Source organism: Aythya marila, assembly GCF_965140915.1.
Source record: "Aythya marila genome assembly, chromosome: 5".
Classification (NCBI taxonomy): domain Eukaryota; kingdom Metazoa; phylum Chordata; class Aves; order Anseriformes; family Anatidae; genus Aythya; species Aythya marila.
The window spans coordinates 62,829,292-62,856,924 of NC_139046.1; the positions used below are offsets into that span (position 1 = coordinate 62,829,292).

Here is a 27,633-nt window from a genome sequence, read left to right on the forward strand (position 1 = left end):
CTCTGCTCACCCATTTTTGCTTATTCTTATGTAAACAACAACACCCTACTATCATGTAATATTTATACTAAAATATTACCCAGAGACCCTTTAAAAATAATAATAAAAAAGAGGTTGAATCCTGCACTGGTAACTGCTCATAAACATAATCTGAGCAGAAGTCACAATTGCTTTTAGCTTACCAGAAGCAAGGGCTTGGAAGTCCCCAAGCAAACAGCAATTTAGGAGGTGCCTGGCCACATAGGAACTCATCTCTGAACACTCCTCTGCTGGCCCAGTGTCAGCTTGAAAAGAGGATGTGGGTTTCTGCTGTGTAGTTAACAGACAAAGAAATTCCTGACTAAACTGCAGAGGCAGTCTAACACAGCTTGAGACAACCACCTTGGTTGTCTGTATACACATATGCAGAAACAGTTAGATGTCTCTCCACAGAGACTGCTGCCCAAAGAAAAAGGGATTACTTGGATGTGGCCAGCTCTGCAGAGAGACTCATGGCCCGCAGAAGAATAGCCATGGCCATTGCTGTGTCAAGGTGGTCATTTCCCTTGGTCCCTGCAGAGGAGGTAACTGCAGACTGGTCTTCTAACAGCAGTAATAAAGCTAAAAACACTGCAATGTTGAGTGAAAGTAGGACACGGGTACCTACTTTATGAATGCATACATGGAGAGTCCTGCAAAGAAAAACTGTGTTTTCTGTATTTGGCAAAAAGACACCTGTGAGTTGATTTTGCCTTGACTATGTGGGCATCCCACGAGATAACATGAGTACATGAGTATAACATTATGTTCCTCAGAGCAAAGAAAAGAAAAATAAGAACAGATCAGCAATACAGCCTTTTTCAATATACTTATTGTGTTGTTTTTCTAGAAAAACTATGTGAGTGTTATCAGTTCAGCCATGTGCAATGATATTAAAGTACCTTGCAGTTTCTTATGAAAAAGACATCATCAGAAAGACTCAGAAATAGCAGCTTCTTTTATGAAGTCCAGAACATTATGGGTGGACTCCTGAAAAGTCATCAGGATTAGAAAAACTGTTGCTTCCTCTTTGTGGGTGAAAAAACATGGATCAGAGAAACTGTATGACAAGCTTCTTGTGACAAAAATAAATAAGTCTACAGTAAGATATGGAATTAAAAGTGGAAGCTTCAAGTCCAAGCCTTAAACACTAAAGACCAAGAAAGGTCTTTCCTTTCTTTTATTTAAATAGCATCATGACTCTGTCTAACAGGATGAACAAGATCAAGTTCTTAATAACTGATGAATCAATAGAATTAAGCATGGCGCTGTTAAACTCCCACGATTTCTCTTCATGACAAATTTTCTGTTTCAAAATACCTTAAAAGACTTTCTAATATTGCTGCTACTCAAATATTATTTCTGAGAGTCGCTGATTCCAGGAACACGCGTCAAACTGAGTAACAAAAGGCAGCCCATGAAATAAAAGTCTTGAAAGAAGAAAGACCTACTATAACCCTCTAAAAGAAAGATGTTTGGCAATGTAGTTTTCAACATAAAATATGAGAAATGCTAGTTCATTTAACCTTTATATTGCCAAGAATTTGAATCATATGACACACACATGGTTGATTTTCTCTCAGGAGTAATAAAATCTTTCTTGTTATTGGACAGTATTTGCAAAACTGAATTCTGAGACTGACAAGTTTTAAACTTCATCTGCTGACAATGTTATTTACATAAGAAAAAAAGTTAATATTTATGGAATGCCATTAGTCTAATTTTGTATATTAAAGTTTCTTTCACAATAGCCTGAAGAGTAAATGCTAGAAAGAGGACCATATAATACCAAAGCAATACTGAAGGGTCGTAAGAAAAATTCTAGAAAGAAAGTTTATCAATACTATCTTTTACCCGTTTTTGGCCATTGTCAAAGAAAAGATGCTGGCCCAGATGTACGTGTAGTGTAGCCTAATGCAGGTTAAAATTTTAATTTTGCACTGGTTGCTAGTATGACTTCCTGCCTTTGTTTTTTATACTGTAAACTCTAAGTATGCTTTTACAGTACTCAGTGTACTGTATTTCAAAAATAAATACGGGGAGAAACTTAAGAGTAGTCCTTCAAATCTCTGCCTATTACCACTATCGAAAGCCTTAGTAATTTATTAGATATTATCTAAAGTGTTAAAATTATGAAAAATTTGTCTTCTATTAAAGATATTCCCTCAGTTACACTAGTACAAGAGATATATATTCACACAGATGCAAAACCAGAGCAAATCAGGACCTAAAACAGTATTGATGACCGTGTAGGTTGCCAGATTAACTCACATCATTAGAAGACAACATCCCTTTCCTATGCCTAACAACAATAATTTTGGAAGTATTTATATATTATTCAGTTTTACGTAATCAATTTCCACTTTAACCACATTTAGATTAAGTATTTCAGATGTCCTAGGCACAGGTGTTTTCTGATTTGAAACATATTTGCATTAGTGTGCAGCTAGGCAGTATTACTGTCCAACACCTTACACAGGAAATGTTAAATTACATCATCTTAGTTTTGGAGTTTTTAAATGAGAAGTTTTGTCTGTTCCAGCTACCAAAGGAAGCTAGCTCATAGTCCTGCACTGATTATCGGAAGAGAATTTTTCTGCCAAAACATTTTATTTTTTTTTTACCATATCTTATTGTTATTGTTCAGTATTCTATGCAAATTGTTTAGAATGTATTTTTAAACATAAAAATTATTAGTTGTGATTATCAAGTACCCTCCACCTATACAATGGGAGAATCTTCAGGCCTCTTTTTGCCTTTACTGACATTTTATCAGAGTGCTTTTATGTTTCAAAATAAAAAGTTCATTTGCTACAGCCAGAAGAAAATCAGAGAGACAACTCAAAGTCTGGACAAGTCATGTCAATGATTTGCGACTAATTAATGGAGAGTTATGCAAATTCAACCTTTACTTTTTTTTTTTTTTTGTCATTATTTCTTAATTAATATTAAATATAAAACGTATTGCTGTAAATATAATTACTTAGAAAAAGCATTCCTCTGATAATAAATGGCCTTTTTAGCTGAAAAAAGTCAAGTATTGGCAGTCTTTTCTAACATGCCAGAGAAAAGCTTTTTATTAGAGAAAATTAAAGAGAAAGAACTTTTAAAATAGGAATTTATGCATAATTCTAAATTATGCTGGAGGTTGCCTCAGTAGAGGAAAACAAACACCTTGGAAACAATGTCTAGAGAAATAATTTCACATTACAGTGCCATCTGTATGAATAAATTGCCAATCAATACACTGAGTTTTCACAACACTGTAGATGGCTTAGAAGTGATGAAGTTATAATAACATATGGAACAGAACATAATTCCTATAATTTGCTATAACAGATACTAACCACTGCTGTAGTACAGGCTACAGAGTCTTTTCAGAGCATATGATCTGTCAGGGGAAGAATTCTTTCTCAGGGAATGAAAAGAAAGTTTTTAGCAAGTGGCCAATGACTACTTGCAGGAGAGAAAAAAGCAACTAACTGGTGATTTAATTGACCTCATCAGAAGATATCTGCTTTAAACAATTAGCTATACAATCTCCTTGTCATTTTGATTCTTGTACTACTAAGAATGATCAGAAATATTTCTTACATTTGCACTTCAGCAACAGTAGATTGTCACTACTTCCTGGACAAGAATAGAGACCAGTAAAGCATATTTTTCACTTCAGTATTGACCTATTGTACCAAGTCTTACCTTGACTGTATTTGTAAAGCTATCTAAAGTCTGCCATATGGTTTGACATGCAACTGCATGCCTGCTAAACGAGGCAAAATAATTTATGAAATTCTATTGTACTGCCCCATATATCATAGGCCTATTAAAAATTTGCAGCGAGGTCCTGCCCATCTTTCAAACCGTAAATAGGCTATATAGTAATAGTCCAAAGGAATGTTGCACTTGGACTGAGAGCCTCAAGCTGACAAATGCCAGAGATCTGCCAAGCCTAAGTTTTGTCATTTCTAGAGAAATTAGCGAAACACCTCTTCCTTTCCCTCCTCCCAGTTGCAAAATGTCAGATCAGATACTTGGGGAAATACAGCCTAAGTCATCTTTCACTAAAATAACTTGAAGCAATGCTATGAGCATTTATTTATTCCTCATCCTTCATCTATTTTCAAGAATTGTGGTAGCAGATTCATTATACCAGCTATACACGTAAAGAGACTAGCAACTACATACACAGGGGTATTACTAGCAGCATTGTGTTAACATACCACTTTTAATCAACTAAATGAGTATATAGAAGCTCTGAAAAAGTATCTGACATTTATTTTTACGGACTCAAGTAGAACAAGAAAGCACATTCTATTAAAAGAAAAAAAATACCAACGAACTAAACAACAAGGAAAACCTTAACAGTAATGAAGAGATCTGCAATAAACTATTAAGAATGTACTCTTTCTGATTTTGTAATATATGGCACTGTTCCCAGTAAGACAAAGAACTCTGTACATGCCAGTAACACAGCTTCTTAGTCAAAAGACATTTCCAGAAACAGCTTACCTGTATCCCTTAAAATACACATTGTTAGCAACAAATCACATTATCAGTAGCAGAGGTTTGGTGGCTGGAGAGCATCACAATTCCTATATGCATGTGCAAGTGAGCCAGGGGAGACCGGTACTTCCAAGGGAAAGCCATCATGCTGGGACTTCCTGCATGCACACCCCGGTTCAACCCACCACGTACAGTAGAGACCAGTAGAGAGCCAGGGCTGTGCCCAACCTACCAGCTATCCCACAGGCTCTTCCCTCTCCATAGCTTTTGTATCAGCTGCTATATGCCTCCTGGAAACAGCAATACTTCTGTTCCTATCTTAGAAAAATCAATGGGAACGCTAATATTAACAGAAAAATGTACGAAAAGACATTTGATGGCACGGTTTCTACAATTCCAATAGGTCTGTGAGGTCTTAAAGCAACACTGCAATCCATAATCCCTCAAAATTCCATCATAATTAACATTATATTACCATAAAGGCTGAATACATCTTCAGTTAACACCATCTTTCTTACATTAAGTTTCTGTATCTTTTAACAGACACTGTTTAAGTTGCCTGGTCTTATGACGTGCAGTTAACAGAACTCATGTCTCTATGGCAAAATGCTGACTTGCATCTGACTGCAGCAGCAGCAAATTTAACAAAGTTCTTGATAATGTATTTTTGTCCAAGTGATAGAGAGAAGCTCCAAAATGTCACAATTTACACATTGTTCCAAATAAGAGTTGAACCAAGTACATAGACAAATTATAAATCATGCTTTTATCTTAATAAATGATTTCATGTCATAAAAGTAGATGTACTGAAAATACTTGTTTCTAACTAGCTGCCCAGTGTCAGGAGTTCAGATGTTTTCATGTTGGCTAAGCTTACTACTGAGAACTGGAAATTTCCATTTTACATTTCAAAGATATAAAAATACTACTGGGGAAATAAAACGGTAATAATTGTGCCCCCTTAATCCATATATTTGTTTCCTTTGCATGATTTGATTTGCATGATTTGATTTGCATGATTTGCTACCTTTATGAAGAAAAATATCATTCTGTTTTATTTCCATATTACTTCAAAAAAACAAACAACAACCAACCATTTTTATGACCATTAAGGTCCTTCTTGGGCCTTCAAATAATTGTGAAAAAAATATTAATTTTTCTTGAACAGAAAAACTGGATTTCATTGCTTTAAGAGGTGGTGTCAGTATTTCTTTCCTCAGTAACGGAAATTTCCTCAACTCAACATTTTTCTCTGCTATCTGTTTTGTACTATGATGCTGCAAATAAAGGGGATTCGTATTTCCTTCCTTTTGTCTGAAAATATCTCTTGACTTTTTTTTTTTTGGTCACCCCCCCCCAGGAACAATCATGAGAAGGACCAAAATCTGTAGGATATCTAGAAAATTGTGGTTTTTGGTTTGAAGTAACATTTCTGACTCTGGAACACAGAGCAGGTGCAGTATTTCATTAGTCATAATTTTGGGCAGAGAAATGCACTTTCACAGGTAATTTTATGTTTCTTTTAACTTTATAGCTATACTTAGAACTTGGAAAAGGCCAATGGCTGTGCCAAAATAGTGCATTCTGGTACAAGCTGTGCAATTTTAGCCAGCTGACTGACATCTTCATCTGCAACATGCAGCTAATTTGACTCTGAATATCACTACTACACACCAAGCTGAGTATTGTTCTAAATAGTAGAAAAATATCTACTGTAAATGACCAGAAATACAACAGATAATAAAACTTGCCTTTGATAGTGACCTGAGGTAGTATTTGCTCAGTCAATGATAATTTATTTCTATACTCCTGTAAGCTGTATTTAGCACTCACCTTTTTAAATATATGGGTCAACACACTGCTGCAAAATAATGTTAGCAGGTTTTTTTTTTTTTTTTTTTTTTTTATGGTTAGATGTGAGTGGGGTTAAAACATTTCCATGTCTCGCTCAGATCCCTAACACACTAACTTAGATAGGGGCAAGGGGAGGCAAATTATAACAAAGCGTGATCACATTATAAATATACATAAAATTACTGCATTCTCAGATATCAGAGTGAACACCGGTATATATAAAATGCATTTTGCCGACAAATATAGCTAAATCAGAACAATTATTCAAATGAAGGTCAAAAGAAGTCATCCACATGTTTTACTCTTACAGTTAACTGCTACCAGGTTAATGTTTACTTACCACAAAATTACGTAGCAATTCATCTGTAGAATAACTCAGTAGATGAACCTCAAACACCAACTAAAGTGAGTTTTTGGCAAACTAAGATAACGCAGTGAAAAGCAGTGCTACCACCACCTATTATGGAATCAGAAAGTATGCTTTCTTCTTGAAATGTGTTTGCACTTGTGATGACAAAGAAGAAAATCTTATGTTTTGTTAAACAGAGGTGTGGGTATTACACATTTTAGGAGCTCAGATGAAAATGACCTGGAAATGCTAACACCATTCATAAAAAATTATACTTAGAGCTATTACTATAAATCAATTCAATACTTAACCGATACCAAACTGATTATATCTAAATTATTAATAATGGAAACAGTTTTCTTTCTTTTTTTCATATAGGCAGATCTGTACAGACCTTTGCATTTTGTCCTTTATCGTTTGAACTACAAAATGTCTTAAATGCACTGTCAGGTAGTATCTGCTACATCACTCCAGTACACAGTCCCATAATTCAATTATTTTGTCCACATCACTGTAAACAATTTTTTGATTATCATACTAACAAAAAGACAACCAAAGAACAAAACCTCGCATATTGTACCTGCAAAGCACAGTTCATCATTCGTACTATGTAGTCAAACTGCTGATGGTCCAGAATTGCTCGATTTTGTTTAACGTGCAGGCCTAATTCCTGTGTGAGACAGTGCCGAGCTGCCTTTCCTTTTAGGGCTCTCAGGGCTGCCGGCAGGGTCTGGAGACAAGAAAGTCTAACTTCATTAAAATGAAATGGCACCAAAACAGTGAATATTATTCCTTCTTTATCAAGAAACTGCAGGTGACAGTACAGAGAACAAACGAATGATTTCTAGTCTTGGATATCAAGCTTTCACATAACAGACTCAAGCTAAATCAAACATTAAATATATATTTTTTTCCATTATTTTTTATTTTACTTTTTTTCAAATGCATTAAACGGCATCTCACCTACATCAGTATATGGGAACAACTGATCATGGATAGGCACTGAATGGACAGGAAATCAGAACTGGATTACTGTACATGAAAGCACGTGCTTTATCTGTACCATATGCTAACTTGTCAGCCTTCAGTCAGGCTAGGCCGCTAGCATGGTTTTTGATAAACAGTGCAAAACAAGTAGTTTTAGAAGATGCATACCACTCATAGTACTGAGGCCACAAGACTGTTATGCTGTTTATCCTAAATTAGGTCCAATAAAATATTTATACCAATGCTTTAAAGATGTATCAAGTGCTACATCAGTGATTATCAACTGTGGCACTTTAGAGTAGATTTAACAGACAGCAAATGATAAATAACAAAAGGCAGCTTATTGTCAAAGGATAAATTTACTATGCAGTGGTACAAAAAAACACTACTGAAATTTTCTAGGTGCCTGCAAGTTGAAAGACATTAAGAAACTGTTGCACATGCATCAAAATTCTTTCAGGACAGCTACACATTTTATTAGGACATTTCTTGTATGTATTCTTGTATGTATTTTCATAACGCTATCTTGTAAATCAAGAAACACTGCTTTCCTGTCTTGAACTGCATAGCCTGAGAGATGTGTACAGATGGTACTCTGGGAAGCTGAAAAATTTCTGAAAATAATTTTACTATCATTTTCATACACATAATTAAATTTGAATGATAGTTTGAGTGACTGTTTTGAAATCAAAATTATAAAATTATATGGACAGAATCAAGAAAAAGGGGCATCATCTTAACATGAAAAAATAAGGATGTTAAGGAAGACAACTTGTACATTTTAGCAAAAATAGACATACCAAATATTTATATTCATCTCTAAGTTTTTTCAAATTATTGATTTTTAAAAACAGCAAAATAAACTGGACTGAAAATCTGAAAGAACATTGGTTGACAATGAAATGTCTACGTATACTTTTTGTTTACATTCCTCCTATCAACATTGTCGGAAAAATATAAACCTTTTCTGAAAAGAAAAAAAAAAATCACATGGACAGCACTATTTATGATGGTAATATAAACTAGCAAACAGAACATCAACATTCAGGTTTCCAAATCCATCTGCCTCATATTACACATAATATTGCATTTAGATGAGTTTTGGTGCTTATTTCATTCACTTAAATTATTAAAATAATAGTATTTGAAACATAAGACTTCAAGACTTGTTGTTACGAGGTCAGTCTCCATTTGACACACTAACAGTTAATACTTACTTGGGAAAGTTTAAATTTAATTTTATTACCTTTTCAGTCTCCAAAAACTTATTTTCAAAAATGAATGCGATGCAGTTTCTAACAACTTCCAGCCTTTGTGCACTATTGAAAACTGTGCTTCCTTTTTCCATTATGGAAACTATCACAGAAAAGATGAATATACATCAGTAAATTTCTTCAGCAAGAGTCACAAAGAATACCAGAATGTTCTTTAAAATAAAAAAAATAAATAATGTGCCCTGCATTTTATTCTGTTAAGCAAATATATACAGATGGGAACACAGAATGTTGTTTATTTGTTGTTGTTTTGTTTGTTTTTGTTTTTGTTTTGTTTTGTTTTTTTTTCTATACTACCTGCATGAGTGCTCTTAATTTCAACTAAAACAGTTTCTCTTTACTGCTTTCAGTTCTCTTTACTACTTTCTTCCATTTGTTTCATACAGGCACATGGAGATTCCAACCTCTTGAACTAGTTAACATACTCATGAAATATATAAATACAAATTAATAGAGAATACAAATTTGCATGCATATACACATATAAACACACACACACACTTGCTCTATAGTGAACTGCATACTCTTGTATGTTTCATGTGTAGCAGGAGATAACTACATTGTTCTGAAAGAATTTGTTAGCCGTGCCAAGAATTCTGTGACATGGAATAAAAACTAACAGACCTGTTCTCTTTTCTAGATTCCAATTTGTTGAGATATAACGATTATTTTCTTAATGTGGTGTTTTGTTCTGAATGTCAAGAAAAATCAGAATAGGAGATCTAGCATTCTTTTTCTCTATTTAGTGTTGAGTAAATAGAATATAAACACATAATATGCCCTTTATGTAGATAATGATGCGCTCTTAATATCCAAGGATTTTGACACAGAGGATAGCTGGGAATAAGAGTATGAAAGTTATTTCTTGAAAAAACATAAAACAGACAAAAATATATACTTCTTAAGAAAGGAAACTTTCTCTTGCACTTAGCCCGGAAATACTTTTAAAGAAAGGCAGCAGAACAGAATATCCTTTTAACTTTCCATAACTAACAGATTCAATGATCTAGTCAACAGCAAAGGCAGGTAAATAAAGTTTACCCTCTTCTGACACAAAACCAAAGAGAAACAGGCCTGACACAGGCCACAAGAGGCCATCTAGTTCATTCTGCTGTCCCTAGACTGGATCAACTCTATTTATGTCATTCCTCATGTTTGTCTAGTAAGTTCCCAAAGTTCTGTGATAACAGAGACTCCTTGGCTTCACAAGAAATCCATTCAAATGCCTCACAATCCTCATTTTACCAAGTTTTCCCTTACAAATAACTTGACTTTTGTGCTGTAATTACACCCATTATTTCTTATCACTACAGATAGCGATAAGATTCCTCTTTTTAACAGCCTCTTATGTAATTGAAGACTGCTACTATCTGTCCCCTCAGTCTTCCAATTTTCAGTCTAAACAATTCTCCATCTTTCCTTGTAGGTCACATTCTCCAGAGCACTGGTCATTCTTCTTGCCTTCTGGACTCCCTCCAACAGAACCAAAAACGGAGACAGTCTTCCACTGTCCAAAAATGGAAACAAACAATCCAGCTGAGGTCTTATTGAGAACAACGAAAGGATTTCTCCATGGGGTTCACTGACTGTACTCCTGTTTATACATCGCACTAATATGTTTGTCTTTTTTGCAATAGCTTGACATTGCTGGGTCATGTTTGCCCTATGACCATTATAATCCCAAAATGAATTTCTGAAGAAATGTTGTCTAGTCAGCTGATCATGCCTATGCAAGAGCAATACTTTATCTAAAAAAAATAGTAGAGAAGGACAGCATTCAACAGACACTACAGACTCTAATTTGCCGAGGTTGACTGGTACTTTAATCTCCTTCTTCAGTAATTTTGCAAGCTCTACCACCTTCACGTGTCCTGAAGGTTTACTAAATATACCTATTTCTGCCATTATTCAGACTGATGAATATGATGAATTGAGGTTTTGGGGGTTCTAAAATTAAACTGAGAAATGTGTTCATCTGCTCTTTATATTTAGATACCTATATACATATTATCATTACATATGCTTGTTTGTTCTTTATCTTTTCCCAGTGATTTCCACATCTTCCACTAGTGCCAGATGAGAAACCTGAACCTTCAAAGATTGTTTCAGCCAGCCATACAATTAACATATGGTGATATTCATCACAGCTAGATGAAGAAAGTACCTAACTTACTAGGCTCAATCCAACTGAAACCAAATCCTTTACTGTTGTTCTTAATTATGCCAATCACACTCTAGATGGTTCACTTCTTATTGAAGTCTGATGCAAGAGGGCTTTTAAAACTGCAAACAAGTAAGTCTATGTACTGAAGTTTGCAGTGATTGCTAAAAATACCATATGAGCATGAAATTGTAGAATCATTTATGTTGGAAAAGGCCCTTGAGAGTCCATCTAGCATTACTAACTCCAAGTCCATCTAGCATTACTAACTCCACCACTAAACCATGTCCCTAAGCTCCATGTCTACATGCCTCTTCAATATCCCCAGGAATGGCAATTCCACCACTTCCCTGGGCAGTTCATTCCAATTCTTACCAACACCTTCCCTTAAGGAATTATTCCTAATATCCAATCTAAACCTCCTCAGCATAACTTGAGGCCACTTTAAGTCCAACCACTTGTCATCTGAGAAGAGACTGACATCCACCTTACTATAACCTCCTATCAGGTAGCTGTAGCAAGTGATGAAGTCTCCCCTCAGCCTCTTTTTCTCCAGACTAAACAACCCCAGTTCCCTCAGCTCCTATGCATGTCTAGTTTTCTAATACTTTCACAAGCTTTGATGCTTTTCTCTGAACACGTTCTAGTAACTCAATATCTTTCTTGGATGCAACACATTGCAGCCATGCTGATTATATATTCAACACATGAGATAGGATGACAAACAGGTAAATTAGTGAAAAGGTAAACATACCAACAGGGGGACCTGCTGGAACGACGCACTTCTTGTCTCCCCGAGTTGCAGGGGGGGCACCCTGACTCCTTGCAAGGCCTTCCTGGAGCAGCTCCTGCACCCTGCACTCATTGATCCGGGGAAATGGGAGGATGTGAACCCTCAAGTGGGAGCCCTCTGTGGGCCGTGGCACTTTCTGGAATGCTATGTGGGGATTGGGATTTTCCTGCAGGCCAAAACCAAAACATTAAACACAAACATGTTATGTTTTGTTACCAGCTGCCTCACTGAATTCATCACTGTTTTGTGTATCTGTCACACCTGAAAGATTAAAAGCCAACTAATACAGCTGACTACTATCATGTTTCAAATTCACATCACCTTTTCATTTACTTTAGTATTTCCAAACTCTTTAAAGGCTTTTATAAAGTTATTTTTGTCAACATCCAAATTAATTCAAATAAGAAAGAGAGCAAAAGAATATCACTTTTTTAACTTGGGTTGCTTTTATGCAACTTAATGAATATTTAGGACTTAAATAGAAAGTAGCATGACAATTAGCTTCTATACTAGAGACAGGGTTGAAAAATATAATATACAGTCTCTTCACCAAGCATCCAGAAACTTTCTCAACTTGGTCAAGTCTACAAAGTGAAAATTAATTTTTGTATCATGTTTGAAACTGTGGCCCTCCTTCATTAGGTAACATTTTTGTAATTTCTGCATGTCCTGCAAAATATGTTATACAATTCACTGCTTGCACTAAAGAAAGGAAAAAGATTAATACAGTCAGTCAAAGAGAGGAAACAATGGGTACAAATTACAAGGAAAGTAAAAAGAAGCTGAAATTCAGATTTTGGGATGTTCTTGATGGATAGAAATCACTATCATTGCAAAAAGTCAGAATTTCCACTGCAATGAGAAATGTTTGTCTACAGTGATGTTTCACTCACTCTTTTATGGTCTTTGTTTTCTTTTTCTTTAAAAGAAAATGTAATAAGCAACCCCAGAGAAAGTTTTTATCTTTGCTTTTCACTTTTCTTGATGAGATCCCCAGCATAGGAAAAAAAAAAAAATAACAATTCAGTTTTGCATCACAGAACACTGCCATATTTATTCTACCAAAATAGTTGCTCTGTCTGCTACGTAACTGTTCCGATACTCGTCTTGGTGTGACATTATTGTGCAATACTGCAGTACTGAGGACAGTGCCAAAATATGTTCTGTACTTAACAAAAGGGATGCTGTGTGTGTGATATTTTACTTCTTGTCCTGGGTATTTGTCATATCAGATACAGTATCAGGGCACAGTATGTTCCCACACACATCTTCTGCCTCTGGTGGTCAGCAACTATGAAGACCATGTACACCACAAGCCACGAAATTTCTCTTAACTGCCTCCACATTGACTTCAGCATGTGTAAAACACACTTCTCAGAACGACATCCTGAAGACTGCAAGGTATGAAAATGCACTATTTCTTTTATTTTTTCTTCAAATGCTTGATAAACTTCTCTCACTTTTTGTTTCTTTTCTGGCTTCAGGTTGTACCTTTTCCAAAATTACAGCAGAGATTAAAATGCACCACAAGGGTTTCACCACCATTAAGAGGATTACGTCTTATGTCTTGAGCAGTGTAAAGCTGTCAAATCAAACAGGGTATTTTCTTCTCTTAATCCATATACAAGGGATTGTCATTAGTCGCATTTGAATTTACTCCAATTCAGTTTGACTCTATGCTGTTGGCTATGTATAGCTGCTAAAGAGCATTATGCAAACAATTAGGTTTCTGTTGTAAAAGCATAACTAGATTGCAATACAACTCAGAATCAGGAGTTAGCCTGGTGCTTTCATTTACAGAAGTAAAAGGCAACAAGGAGACAAAATGCATCAATTAGAGAAAAAGCAGTCTCAAACCAACGCATTTGAACTCAGATCTAGAAAAACAAACCAGCTACTTAGCCGTACAAATTCTCTGCACAGTCGAGTTTAATAAAACAAGCCAAAAATCTAGCTATGAGAAAGATGACAGCAGCAGATGCCAAGAGCAGCAAGGCAGAGAAAAGAAACACAACCTCAGTGGGGGGTAACAGATGGCATATAATAGGAAAAAGCCAGAAAGGGAAAATATCTATTTCACGTTCCATTTAATTGAAAAGAGAGGTCCAGAGGAAAGATCTAGAAAGAGTTACTTTTATCTTGGACATAACAAACGTAATGCCAGCTGCATATGCAATGACATACAGATCAGCAATGTATGTCTAATGCCTTCAACTACTGAAGCAGTATATGCCAAAAACTTGTCTAGATTTTCCACTTGCACCAGCTAGACTAATACAAACATTATCTCTCCCCAATGAACCTTTTCCTCATATATATCTAGACTGTCCCAGCTACAACATAATGACTATTAAAATTGTGGAATAAGATATGTTGTCCTTACCAACAGGGATGGACTTGTTAGGAAGGTTGGGGGCAGCTTGGGATGCAGCGCCAATGAGATGGTGGAGTTCAAGATCAAACTTGGTGGAAGAAGTAAGGCTAAAAGCAGGATTGTAGCCCTGGACTTTTGGAGAGCCAACTTTTGGAGAGCTCTTCCGGGACCTGCTTGGGAGTATCTCATGGGATAGGTTGCTAGAGGGCAAGGGTGCACGTGTGAGCTGGGTTACATTTAAACAGCACTTCTTCCAAGCTCAGGATTGGTGCATCCCAAAGAGTAGGAAATCAGGGAAGGGGGGCAGGAAACCTGTGTGGATGAGCAAGGAGCTCATCGATAAGATCAAAAGGAAGGTTTATGAAATGTGGAAAAAGGGTCTGTATTCTTGGGAGGAGCATAGAAGTGTTGTCAGGGCCTGCAGGTACGCGACAAGGAAGGCTAAAGCTCACCTAGAGATGAGGCTTGCAAAAGAGATAAAAGGTAATAAGATTATTATTTTTTTAAAGTATGTAAACAGTAAAAGGAAGACTAGGGATAACGTGGGTCCCTTGCTGAACGAGGGGGGTGTCCTGGTAATGGGAGACGCTGAGAAGGCGGAGATACTGAATGCTTTCTGTGCTTCAGTCTTTGCTTCAAGGACTCCCCCACGGGACTCTTCAACCCTGGAGGGGGGAGAAAGGGTCTGGGAAGTGGAGATCTCCCCCCTTGTTGACAAGGGAGCGGTTCAGGAGCATCTGAGTGGGATCAAGGCACACAAATCCATGGGTCCCGATGGGATTCATCTGTGTGTGCTGAGGGAGTTGGCAGAGGTGATTGCTGAACCACTCTCTATCATCTTTGAAAGGTCCTGGAGAACAGGAGAGGTGCGTGAAGACTGGAGCCAATGTCACTCTAGTCTTCAAGAAAGGCAAGGAGGATCCGGGAAACTACAGGCCAGTCAGGCTCATCTCTGTCCCTGGAAAGGTGTTGGAGCAGCTTGTTCTGGATGCCATCTCCAAGCAATTGGAAGAGATGAAGGTTATGAAGAGTAGTCAGCATGGATTCACCAAGGGGAAGTTGTGCTCGACCAACCTCATTGCCTTCTATGATGGCATCACCAGCTGGGTAGATGGGGGGAGAGCGGTGGATGTCATCTACCTTGACTTTAGCAAGGCTTTCGATACTGTCTCCCATGACATCCTGCTAGCAAAGCTGAGAAAGTGTGGGATAGAGGAGTGGACAGTAAGGTGGGCTGAGAACTGGCTGACTGGCCGAGCTCAGAGGGTGGTGATCAGAGGAGCAGAGTCTGGCTGGAGGCCTGTGACTAGCGGTGTTCCCCAGGGGTCGGTGCTGGGTCCGGTCTTGTTCAACATCTTCATCGATGACCTTGATGAGGGAATAGTGTCTGCCCTCAGCAAGTACGCCGATGGCACAAAGCTGGGAGGAGTGGCTGACGCGCCAGAAGCCTGTGCTGCCATTCAGTGAGACCTGGACCAGCTGGAGAGATGGGCAGGAAGAAACCAAATGAGGTTTAACAAGAGCAAGTGCAGAGTCCTGCACCTGGGAAGGAACAGCCGCATGGATCAGTACAGGCTGGGGGATGACCTGCTGGAGAGGAGCTCTGAGGAGAAGGACCTGGGGGTCCTGGTGGACGACAGGTTGACCATGAGCCAGCAGCGTGCCCTCGTGGCCAAGAGGGCCAGTGGGATCCTGGCATGCATTAAAAGGAGCGTGGCCAGCAGGTCAAGGGAGGTGATCCTCCCCCTCTACTCTGCCCTGGTCAGGCCTCACCTGGAGTACTGTGCCCAGTTCTGGGCTCCCCGGTACAAAAAAGACAGGGATCTCCTGGAAAGAGTCCAGCGGAGGGCCACAAAGGTGATACGGGGCCGGGAGCATCTTCCCTATGAAGAATGGATGAGAGACCTGGGGCTGTTCAGCCTGGAGAAAAGAAGATTGAGAGGGGATCTCATCAATGTGTATAAATACCTGAGGTGTGGGAGACAGAGGGGTTTGGCCAACCTCTTTTCAGTGGTTTGTGGGGACAGGACAAGGGGCAATGGCCACAAGATAGAGCCCAGGCAGTTCCGCACCAACATGTGAAAGAACTTCTTCCTGGTGAGGGTGACGGAGCACTGGGACAGGCTGCCCAGGGAGGCTGTGGGGTCTCCTTCTCTGGAGATACTTAAGGCCTGTCTGGACGCCTACCGGGCAGCCTGTTCTACGGAACCTGCCTTGGCAGGGGGGTTGGACCCAATGATCTCTTGAGGTCCCTTCCAACCCCTTCAATTCTGTGATTCTGTGATATCAAAATATGTCATGCAATTAGGTTCAAATGAGACAGCTCTAGGCATCACTTTTAGAAGCAATGTTACTTATCACAGTGCTTTATTCAAAGATGCGTAACTATTAAAAATCTGACTTTTTAAATCATTAACTTGGTGGTAGTGAAGTAGTAGCTGGTCATTCTCAATGGTGTAAGGAAATCTCATCATAAGAACAGATGAAAATGAGTAAGTCTTGACACTGATTTATGAAATTATTTAAGTGAGAAGTTGCATATATGCAATCATTTATGCTCTATAGGTTCTTTCATTCTAAAGAAGGATCTATATACACAAATCCAAATGTTCTCCATTTTCTTTGTAGTAATTTAGAATGATAATAAGAATTATATTTTTTGAAGAAGTTTCCCATATTTATGGGACAGTACTGCAATAATCATATGCTTATAACATTATAGCTCCAATGTTTGTTAAAAAAAAAGATAATTTGATTTTAATGAAACTTAAGTGTGGTACCCCTAATTTTTTTCTGTCATACACTCTGCAAATTCAAATCCACACATCTCTGCCACCTGATCAAAAAGAACCAGACTACTTTACTTGAATATTGCCCGTCGACTTTTTAATGAAACTAATTGTAGTGAATGCTGCAGTACTGTCAACCAATATACCTCCTGACAGCATTAATTTGAAATAAAGACATGAATTTGGAAAAAGCACTTTGGTATACAGAACACTACTATTAATTTAGTAGCATAACATTTAACATTTATTCTGGAGCTTTTATTTTAGGTTACATATTTTTAACTTGTAATAGAAGATGATTCCACCAGTACTTACCACTAATAAGGATAAGAAGGTAAGCCATGAAATAAATAACATTTTATTACAGATTTAATGTCATGGATGAAATGAGTTTATGTAACAAAAATTCTCATGTCTGACATACCTCTTACGTTCACTTACAATAATTCTAAGACATCAGTATAAAGACATTAAATTTAAAATACTTTAACAAATATGCTATACCACAAATGGACAGAGACATTTCATCAAAGGAGGTTAACCTGTGTATCAATTCTTTCATTAATTCAAAAAAAAAAAAAAAAAAAAAAAAAAAAAAAAAAAGCAGAAAGGTCATTGAAAGGTCATTTGCTAATTTCAGTGGAAAAAAGAGGTGGCTGGGGGAGCGGTGAAGACCAAATCCATGTCTGAAGAGATGCACAAATTCATCAGCTAAGGACAGTATTAAAAGTCAGACTACTCTCATTTCACACTCCTCACTATCCACACATTCCACTCAAAATACACAGATGTATTTTTTTCATCCAACACCTACAGACACAAGAACTCCTGAATGCAATGGTTGTAAAATTTTGGATTTTCTATACTAAGATATTAATCTTATCCAAAGTAAAGACTGCATTAATACTGATGAAATGCTCAAAAGCAATTATTTTTTTTTGAAAGCAAACAAACAAACAAAAATACCCCAGAATTTAGCAGCAGTTAGTAATTCCTGTGTTTTTTATAGCAGTGTAGTTGTAAATCATAGCTTTTGGGAAGTGGGATAGCAAAAAGATAGGGTGATAAAGGTGTTGATTGATTGCAAAACAGATATTGCTCTGTGGAGTCTGAACAACGACAGGAAGTGTGAAGGGGATGGAGATTAGCTGATGCCAAATAAAAGAAGCAAACAAAATGCCCTATCTAATAGAATCTTAAGAGATTTTACAAAAGCACTGTACAAGATAAAGGCATGATAGGAAGAAAAGAATGAAACTGGAAATGGTATTTTAGGAAACCCAAAGAGTTCAAGAAACAACATGTAAGAAATAGGATAGTTAACACTTGCTGAGAATGCAAATCATGGAGCCTGTGTTACACAGCAGGAGAGATCTGCTGGAAGAATACACTACGTCTATTTATCTACACTGGATGTACGGTTTTCATAGGTGAAACTGTTGAGAAGTAAGAAGACACGTTTGGCATAGACAGGTTGCAGCAGAGAAAATAACAGTTTATAAACATTACATGAATACACACTAAGAAAACAGTATGCCAAGTAGTACTAAGAGCAGTAGGTAAATTAATACTAGCATTAATATATCAGTCAATATATTAAACATCCTTAATGTATAAAATTGTTGGTATTTAAAGTTCCAAAGTCATAATGCAGATAACTACCACAAGCAGTCATTTCTGTTTTCAGACACTGGATCTATCTCAGACAAGTGAACTTCTAGTGTTATCGATACTGAAGTGGGGTAGGTATAGTAAACTTACATTCTTGAAGAGTTGTTCTGCAAGTTCTCTAACATGTTTTATCATTTTTGGTGGATTACCTTCCTCAGCTTTAATTCTTTCAACTTCAAAGGCTACCAACTTAAAAAAAAAAAAAGAAAAAAAAAAGAAAAAAGAATGTTTATGATTCAACTAATATAATTTATTTCGTGTTTAAATTACAAAATGTTAATCTTAAATTGAAACTGAGAAAAAAGGAAAAAAAAAAAGAAAAAGAAAAAGAACAACCTGTGCTGTCACATTGCCCTAGAACATAAGATTCTTACAGAGCTTCTGCTGCCAGAGTCTAACCTAACACCAAGTCCTAAAAACCTAAAACATTCCTTTAACGTTTCTAATGCTACAATTTACATTTCTCCAATGCACTGCTACTATGCAAACTCTATTTGTACTGTACATTCAAATAAAAAACAGCACAGGAAAAGTACAGTACTGCTTTTTAACAGAAAAAATGTTTGTCCCAGTTGATTTTGTTGGGTATGTATTTAATTTAATATTTCTCCATTACTTTTTCAATGTTTTAAGAATGTAATTAGATTACTCAAAATAATTCTGTACTAACACATGTGATTCATTATAAATTTCCAAACCTGACAATAAGAACAGCATTATCATGATTTACACAAATGTTCAACTTCATACATATGAGCAGGGCACAGTTTTATGAAAGTAAGCTAAAAATGCATGTTTAGTAGATAATGAGAATTGAAAAGATTAGCATAAACTTTATATAACAGATAAACTTTGTATAATAGACAGTTTGGAAGCATTTAAGTTTTTCACGTTACAATGTCATTGGTACATTTTAATTTATTTGGATAAAAAAACAGTTTTCACCTCATCGAAAAGATCACAGGCTCTAAAGGGCGGACCCCTCTCTGACACAAAACCAGCAAATGCCATTCCATTGAGAACTTTGGTTAGAAAGTCATTTTCAATTAAGCCTCGCTGGCCCAAGAAGGCTGCCTGCATTAGAGATAGAAAACAAGGCAAGTATTTTATCAGCATCATAAATTCAACTATTTATTTATAAGCAACTATATATTTTCATCAGCTTATATGAGGTACTTTCTAATGAGAAAGTTTTTATATTACATAAGATGTCTTTGTACCTAAATTCAGGAGTGAAGTAACAATATTTTGGTGCACACGTTTTATAAATCTCACAGGTAATAAAACAAAACTGATACTTTTAAGTATTGTCTTGTAGGAACATATATGTTTTCAAAATTCCTTGATTATCCCTCAAATGTTTCTTTATATTAAATTTTAATGTTAACTTTACTTCATGTTCATCACTATCTCAACAATTACTCCCACTACAATGCACTGATACAATGCTATGTCAAAACTATATGCTTCTAAGTTGATAAATTTTACATGTCAACAGCAATGGAAAAAAAAAAAGTTTTTTTTTAAGCACTCATTCAAAAGGCAAGCACCTGGAAATAACACAACACAAACAAATGCTAACTAAATAAAAATAACTTTCTCTTTTACCTTGTGGAAATGAATGACTGGTTCAGCATGAATTCTGATCAGCTGAAGGCATGACCGGTATCCTTGGAAAAGTTGCGCAAATAACCTAAGGAAGATTGCTCGCACTTCTTTATCCTGCGAGATGTAATTGAACATGCTGTCAAAACATTTTAATTTCCTAATTTTTTCTACACTTTGTATAAAGCTATCTGATAAACGCCTACAAATTTGCCAACCAGTGCAGCAGTGCAGCATGTGAAGTGCAGATATGCACGCATGCAAAACTATCCGATGCAAGCAAGGCTACAGTTTCACTGACCTGTCTCTGGATGGCAATACAGATGGTAATGATTATTACCTATCGACCCTGTCACTCCTGCTGCTCCTTTTTCACACCTGCACATTAGTGTCAGGGTAATCAAGAGTAGCTGAGTGGTCACGTGGAAAAACCCAAGAAGGAACCAACCTGAGTGAAAACTGATGCTAATGAAAGAAAAAGAATAAATCCTTTGCCTGGATTTATTCCCTCAAATAGGCCAGCTCTGCAGCACTACACAAAGGCAGCGCCACTGGAGCAGGCATGAGGGCAGGGAACCACAGGAGTCTAAGCTGGCAGTGGTGACGGGAGCCTGGCTCAGAGTGGGGCAGGCATCATGCTGCGCAGCCTGCTGCGGGGATTGCTCTGAGTTTTGCTCAACTACTTTTTTATGACTCTTCCAACTCAAATCTTCACATGCCAATCTAGTGCAGCCAAAACAAGCCAGGGTTAGCTTAAAAAGTTAAAAATAGTAGGTCTTTAAAGTCCTGGTTATGTTTGACTTAAATGAGCAGGGGAGTGCTTAAATAAACGTTGAGGGTTTAGTGGAAATGATATGAACAGATGAGGGCAGACTTGGGGCAGGGACATCTTCAGTCCAAATGCATCTAAAAACATTGTTCAATCCTGTGTGACCCACATTATTTTCATTTTTACCTCAAGTACCTAATCAGACCATGGCCATGTCTAAAACGTGAGGTCCTAAAATTTGTTTTAAAACTTCAGTTTTTGTGGCGTCTCAAACAATTTTTTCAACAAATTTCAATTTGAAAAATTGCAAGCAGCAAAGAATATTAGATTATCAAATTGGGTAAACAGCTGATGAGCTGTTTAATCAACGAGTTAGTATAAATTAAGTAAGTTTAAGCTTTCAATAACTTTTTAAAAGAACTAAATATCTATAAGATTCCATAAAACTGTCCTTTGTGAATGTTTTTCTACATGTGTTGTCTGATCATTGTTATTCAATTTTTACATTATTTTTGTAAGGACTCACTTTACTGAGAGACATTCTAGGTTTGTTTGGGTCCAAGCTGCACTCTAGGATTTTAACACATTCCCTGACTTTTTGGACATCTTGAAAACATGGTTATTTCTTTCAGATTTAACAAAATTCATATTTCCATATAAAATGACATTAGTTTATAACTTCACTGTCCAAAATGAGATCTTAGCTGAATTCTGAAACTAGTCTAAGTGAAATTTGGATTACATTTTTGGATTTTAGTTTAGACTACCAACTCCAGTTCAATTCTACACACTTGCAGGCTAAAGCAAGAAGGATTACCAAATTATTAAATTGTCATGGCTTTGCAATTATTTTTAATCCAAGTTAACTAGACTTTAGTAAAAAAACAAAACAAAACAAAACAACAACATTTTTTTTTAATTATAGACAATTGTTTATCATGTCATTTAGGTTGAAGTTCATCAAAGCCAAAAGCAGTATTAAAAAACCATGGAATTCATTTTCCAATATTTTCAAATATAAAATACCTATCATTATTAGATATCAGAATGCTGCTACAGAGCAGAATGCAAAGTCCTATGCCAATTCTTTGCTCTACCAATAATACTGTAAAGGATATGGAAACGAAAACACAAAGGCAAAATTATTTAAAGAAATTTAGTCTAAAATTTCAAGGGTTTTTTGTTTAAGGAAGTCAGACATAACATAGAAATCTTACCAGCATTTTTGCGTGTGATAAAGCTGTTCGTGGGGGAGGGAATGCATAATCTGCTGTTTCCAAATCAGGATGCAAAACCTAGAGAATTTTTAAAATAATTTTTCCCCTCATTTTGCTGAGGCAAGAACAATTTATTTTTTCTGCTTTCTCAAAATAATATTTACTGATAGTAAATACTTCAAATAATCAATTGAGATAAATTATAAAGACTTAATGGAAATAAAGGTGGGGTTAATTTATCAAATTCATGTTTCTACATGTAAGCTAGTTACCAAAACCCCTATTACAGTCAATGAACCTAATTAACACAGTAAAAAGTTGTGGTTTTTTTTTTTTCATAGACAGAAAACTCAACAGCTTTCTTGGGTAATTCCTCATCGATCACTTTCAGATATTAATAAAGAGGCATTAGAGAAATAAACTTTAAGAATTTTGAATGTACTATTAGGAAAATCACTACCTTGCTCTTAAATAGGGAAAAAACTTCCTTTAGTAGTAAATTAAATTACTGATGATGTTAACTGTAACTTCAGATCATAAATTATTCTGAAAGGAGGAGTGTTGGCATGTATCATAGTTTTAAATCTCACATTTCCAGTGTGTTTGAAAGCAACTGAATACCGAAATTCTATTTTCTTGCTTTTGAAAGAGGTGAGAGAATAGAAAATGGTTTTCTATCAAAACATACTAGAGAAAGTGCCATTTGAGTCTGATGTAGCAGTGGCTCTGGGAGCTGAGAGAGATGAATACATTCAGGAATTTTAATTGTGCCTCCGTCCAGGTCTGCAATGATTACATCTAACTGTAAAGGACAAAAATATTAGTGGTTGTGCTGCAAGCATTATCCTGTGAGCATGGTTTAAAAACACAACAGTTGAAATTTCATGACCTGCACATAAATTAACACAAACAAATTAAAACAGTATGAACTTTAATGTATAGAATACTTTTGTAAAAGGAAATGCTCTAAATACTTCAAATGACTGAACATGGCTGTGAAAAATGAATGGAAACCCAACTCCTTCTTGATGTTCCAGGTCTGTGTTCAGTGATTTGGGATATTGAATTCTCTGTTTTCAAAAAGACACAATGATGACAACTGTAAGTAAAATTACATGTTTCTAGGAACCTCTGTAACCCTGCTTCAGGTTCTGAAATATGTATTTAAAAGCACAAATAAAATAACATAATTGGGAATAAATTTGAAAATGCCAAAAATTATTTGTTCGTATTTATGGCTGACATGACAAAGCTGGAAATAGATCCATTCCTTCCCATCCTGCACTGGAATCAAATAATTTCCTTTTTCTGCTTTATAGACTTAAAATATTTATAGAAGAATTAATGATTTTCCTTTTTTCCTCATCGGTCTTATCAAGCCTTCTACAGTAATATTTTAAAAGTATATGAATGGTTCATATGAACATCTCTGAAGTATGGAAATTCCCTGCAACTAAACATCCTAGGTAATTCTGTGACTATGAATATTCTAGGTAGACATACTTACAAGTTCATGAATGTCATTACGAAAGACAGAATGTACACCAATTATGAAAGGCGTTGGTGAGCTGAGAACTTCCAATAGCTGTGCAGGAAGAATTGGAATATAGGGATAACTGTGAAAAGAATAAATAAAATAAAATAAAGTAAAATAAAAAAAGCTTCTGACTATTCCTGTGCATAGTACAACTTATATTTTTTTCAATCTTCCTGCTGCAAACTAAATTTACTATAAACAACTTTTTCTTTTTTTTAAGACAAAAGATGAAATACCTCTTTATAAAGTACCTGTTAAAGGAATATCTGAGATGTAAACTTAGAAACTATTATAGTGTCTACATTTTCTTATAAAAAAAAAGTATTTTGAAAAATAAAAATCAATTTATATTTGTAATGTTTATGTTATACAGATATTCATCCACAACTTTCAGGTAACTAGGGACATTAAGGTTGTGGATAATACTTTCATTTTTCAAAGCGCTGCTAGTTTTTGGAGAGAAAGCTACAATTCATCCTTTCATAAAATATTAATAAGAAATCTCAAGATGAAATTGTTCACTTTGATACTGAAGTAGCAGCTACATGTTATATGAAGAAACATTTCAGATATTGTTTACTTGATTAAAGTTGTCAATTTGAAAAAAATAAGTCTTTTCATCAGAGCAACATTAAAATCTGGATCTCAATAAATGCATTTTCAACTCCTAACTGATAATTATGATTAAAAATTTACATTCATTACTACTCCATCATATAAGCAAACATATTCCAAAACTACTTTCCATTTTTTTATTTCTTACTCTATAATCAAAGTATGTCCACCCAGGAAATATTTTAAACAAATAAAAGATGCTACTAAAGTACAAGCTTCTTTTAAAACAGATGAGTGAGAATTACATGTCTTTTTGCTTAAAATCCAAATGATTTGACATTAAGTTTTCCATTTCAAAAAGCTGGACTCAGTTATGACTTTTTAGAGACGATCAACTTGTTGATTTAAATTCGTTCTCTGGTGGACATTTGTCAATGACTTAAAACTGTGTTACAAGTTAATACAGATGTTATCTTAGAAACAAAGAATCTTTCAGGTTATAAAGGGCCTCAGGAGATCATTCAGTCCAACCTTCTGCTCAAAGCAGAGTCAAGACTGAATAAAGACCAAGTTGTCCTGGGCTTTGTCCAGTTGGGTCCTGAAAACCTACAGGGACAGAGTTTCCACAGTCTTCCACTCTGTTCCAGTGCTTAGTTATCCTCACAATAAAACATGGTTTCCCTGCATCCAGTCAGAAACCTATCCCTCTGCTATTTCAGTTTATGACCACAGTCTCTCATGCTCCTGGCACGCACTGCCTCTTACTTATTGGCACACTGCTATTAGGTCTTGTCCAAATGCTCCCTTTTCCAGGCATTTACTCATCAATTACCACTATCAAGTCTTACCATATGACTGATGCTGTAAGTAGGGTTCTATTGTATTTATAGGTAGGATGTTTCTCCTTTTGTTGTTTCCACTGTCTTAACACAACCAGATTTTCACTGATGCAGTGTACAGCTTAGGACTTTTAGATCTGATTGTGAAAAAACTCGGCTTATTTGAATAAACACAGCACAACTTTTGTTAAGGAGAACGAAATATGAGTTATAAATATAAAACAAGTCAAAGAGTTCAGAGATTTACAGCTCAACTCACCTATATTTGAGGGGAAACATCAAAGACTCCAAAGCCCTACAGGCGTCACTAAGCCTCTGAAAACTTGCAGAGTGAAAGAGAACCTTATTTTCTGTAAGCACGGCACAGAATAAGCTGAGTACATTTTGGATTCCTTTAAAAAAAAAAAGAAAAAAAAAAGAAAAAAAAAAGGAAAAAAATATAACAACTTGCCAAAACAAGACACAAAACTACATTAAAATGTAACCATTTTCTGAAGGAATTTTCAAAAGAATGTGTAAATGCACAAATCGCCAACCACCAAGTTTTTCTACCTTTCCTCTAATTAGCATAGCTTCCTTTCTATTTCTCAGGTTGCTAAAACACCATCTGAATATATTTCATATACTTCTACATTTACAATATATTATAACTCCCTTTCAACACCACTTTCAAGAACTTCATCCTCTCAGCAACACTTCATAATGACTTCAAACAGTACTATGTGCATCTTCTGCACAGCCTCCTCTGTATCTAGAACTCAACTGTGGTCACTGATCCATGCTTAACTTCTAAACCTTGATATCAAGTCCATGAAAATAAATCATACTGCAGAGCTCAAAGACAAAAAAGAGACAGATTTCCTAGTAAACCCACTCACACTATCTGTGAAGAGCACTGTGACTGTGGAGTCACAAGGTTAAAAAAGGGCAGTAAGAGTGTGCATGTCATTTTGAAGGATATGTTAAAGAGCTGACTGCTTAAACAAGCCCCACTAGTTTTAGAGTAAGACAGGCGAATCAGATGATGTTTTTGTTTGTTTGTTTGTTAAAATAAATAAATAAATATATATATATATATATATAACTTTTCTAGGAGATAAAGCCCTATGCTCAGAGGGAAAATCAAAAATATATTTCCTTTAAAACAAAAGTTCCATCCTGAGAAACAGACATGTCTGAGATATGCCACAATTTATGAAATTTCCTCCAATATTCTGGAATGTATGATGGTTCCCTGAAGATATAGCTTGTGTTATCAGTATTACCTTAACAAAACTACTGCTTATCTTAAAACAATCTTCCCAATATGAAGTGACTACTAAGAGCCACCACAGTCATATTATAATTAACACTTCATTTTGCTTCAGTAATTTTTATTACATGTTTTGCCAATTTTTTTCCTCTTTGACATTTAAATTTTGCTTCCTATAAAGGACAAGGATTCAGAGGGTTCTTGAGAAAAAGACTCAGTTCTTAGGAGGAAAAAGTCAATAACATAAAAGCTTGTGATTTCTAACTCTGTTCTCCAGGAATCTTAATAGCCGCCTCATGAAATCAAGGTAGAGATATGAGACAACTTGAGGATGGGAGTCACGGAAAAGCTTACCAAATTACTGTTGCAAATACTATTGCCTTTAGCAGCATAAATAATGCTGTGCTAGTATAAATCACACTCCTTTGCAATACATGATGTAATGACAGGGTTCAAGGAAAATCAAGTCTGCTTATGTGAATCAAACACCACTTCCCAGCAAATGGTTAGAAGTTAACTTGAAACAGGGTCCTTTCTTGTATGCAAGCATGTATAGATTTGTATTCCAAGTTAGAAACTGTTGCCTGTACAACACAAATACTCACTTTTGGTGAATATAAGCTTTTGGTACAACTTTGGTAATTATCTCAAAAAGCCTCTTACAGTTCAAATATCCATAACTAAAAGATTATTGCAAGAGGTGGTTTTCCACTCTGTGCATCTTAAAATTGCAATCTAGGCTGGGAGTTATAAAAACACTGAACATGACAGTTATAAAACATTTTCTGCATATTATTGACTACACAACTGTGTATTTTACAAAAAAATAAAAACATTCATTTAATGAAAGCATTCAACAGGAGAATCAACCTTTTTTCTTGCAATGTGACACTCTCTCATTGTGGATTGTAATGATTCAAGAGTCTAGAAGAAATATCTTAATTCTAATACTTTTAAAAGTCATAACATTTATCCAGGATCAACATCATTCACTTGAGATCTCTTCTAAATGTAGGATTCCTCATCAAATACCAAAACAACACATGGTTCTAAATAGTACGTAACAATTGAACACTTAAAATTATA

The 27,633-nt window shown here is 35.9% G+C and overlaps 1 protein-coding gene across 5 annotated transcripts in view; it reads right to left on the minus strand.

Moving 5' to 3' along the window:
* SBF2 (SET binding factor 2) overlaps positions 1 to 27,633 on the minus strand; it is a 253,227-nt gene that overhangs the window by 92,412 nt on the left and 133,182 nt on the right. For all 5 annotated transcript variants that reach the window (XM_082761347.1, XM_082761346.1, XM_082761349.1 and 2 more), the window contains 10 exons: positions 25,555 to 25,687; positions 23,872 to 23,980; positions 23,053 to 23,166; positions 22,365 to 22,442; positions 20,382 to 20,495; positions 19,719 to 19,847; positions 18,864 to 18,962; positions 11,901 to 12,105; positions 8,958 to 9,067; positions 7,305 to 7,454 (listed from right to left, as the gene is read on the minus strand). In XM_082761347.1, coding sequence (XP_082617473.1) covers positions 7,305 to 7,454; positions 8,958 to 9,067; positions 11,901 to 12,105; positions 18,864 to 18,962; positions 19,719 to 19,847; positions 20,382 to 20,495; positions 22,365 to 22,442; positions 23,053 to 23,166; positions 23,872 to 23,980; positions 25,555 to 25,687 — 1,241 coding nt within the window. The remainder of the gene's footprint in view (positions 1 to 7,304; positions 7,455 to 8,957; positions 9,068 to 11,900; positions 12,106 to 18,863; positions 18,963 to 19,718; positions 19,848 to 20,381; positions 20,496 to 22,364; positions 22,443 to 23,052; positions 23,167 to 23,871; positions 23,981 to 25,554; positions 25,688 to 27,633) is intronic.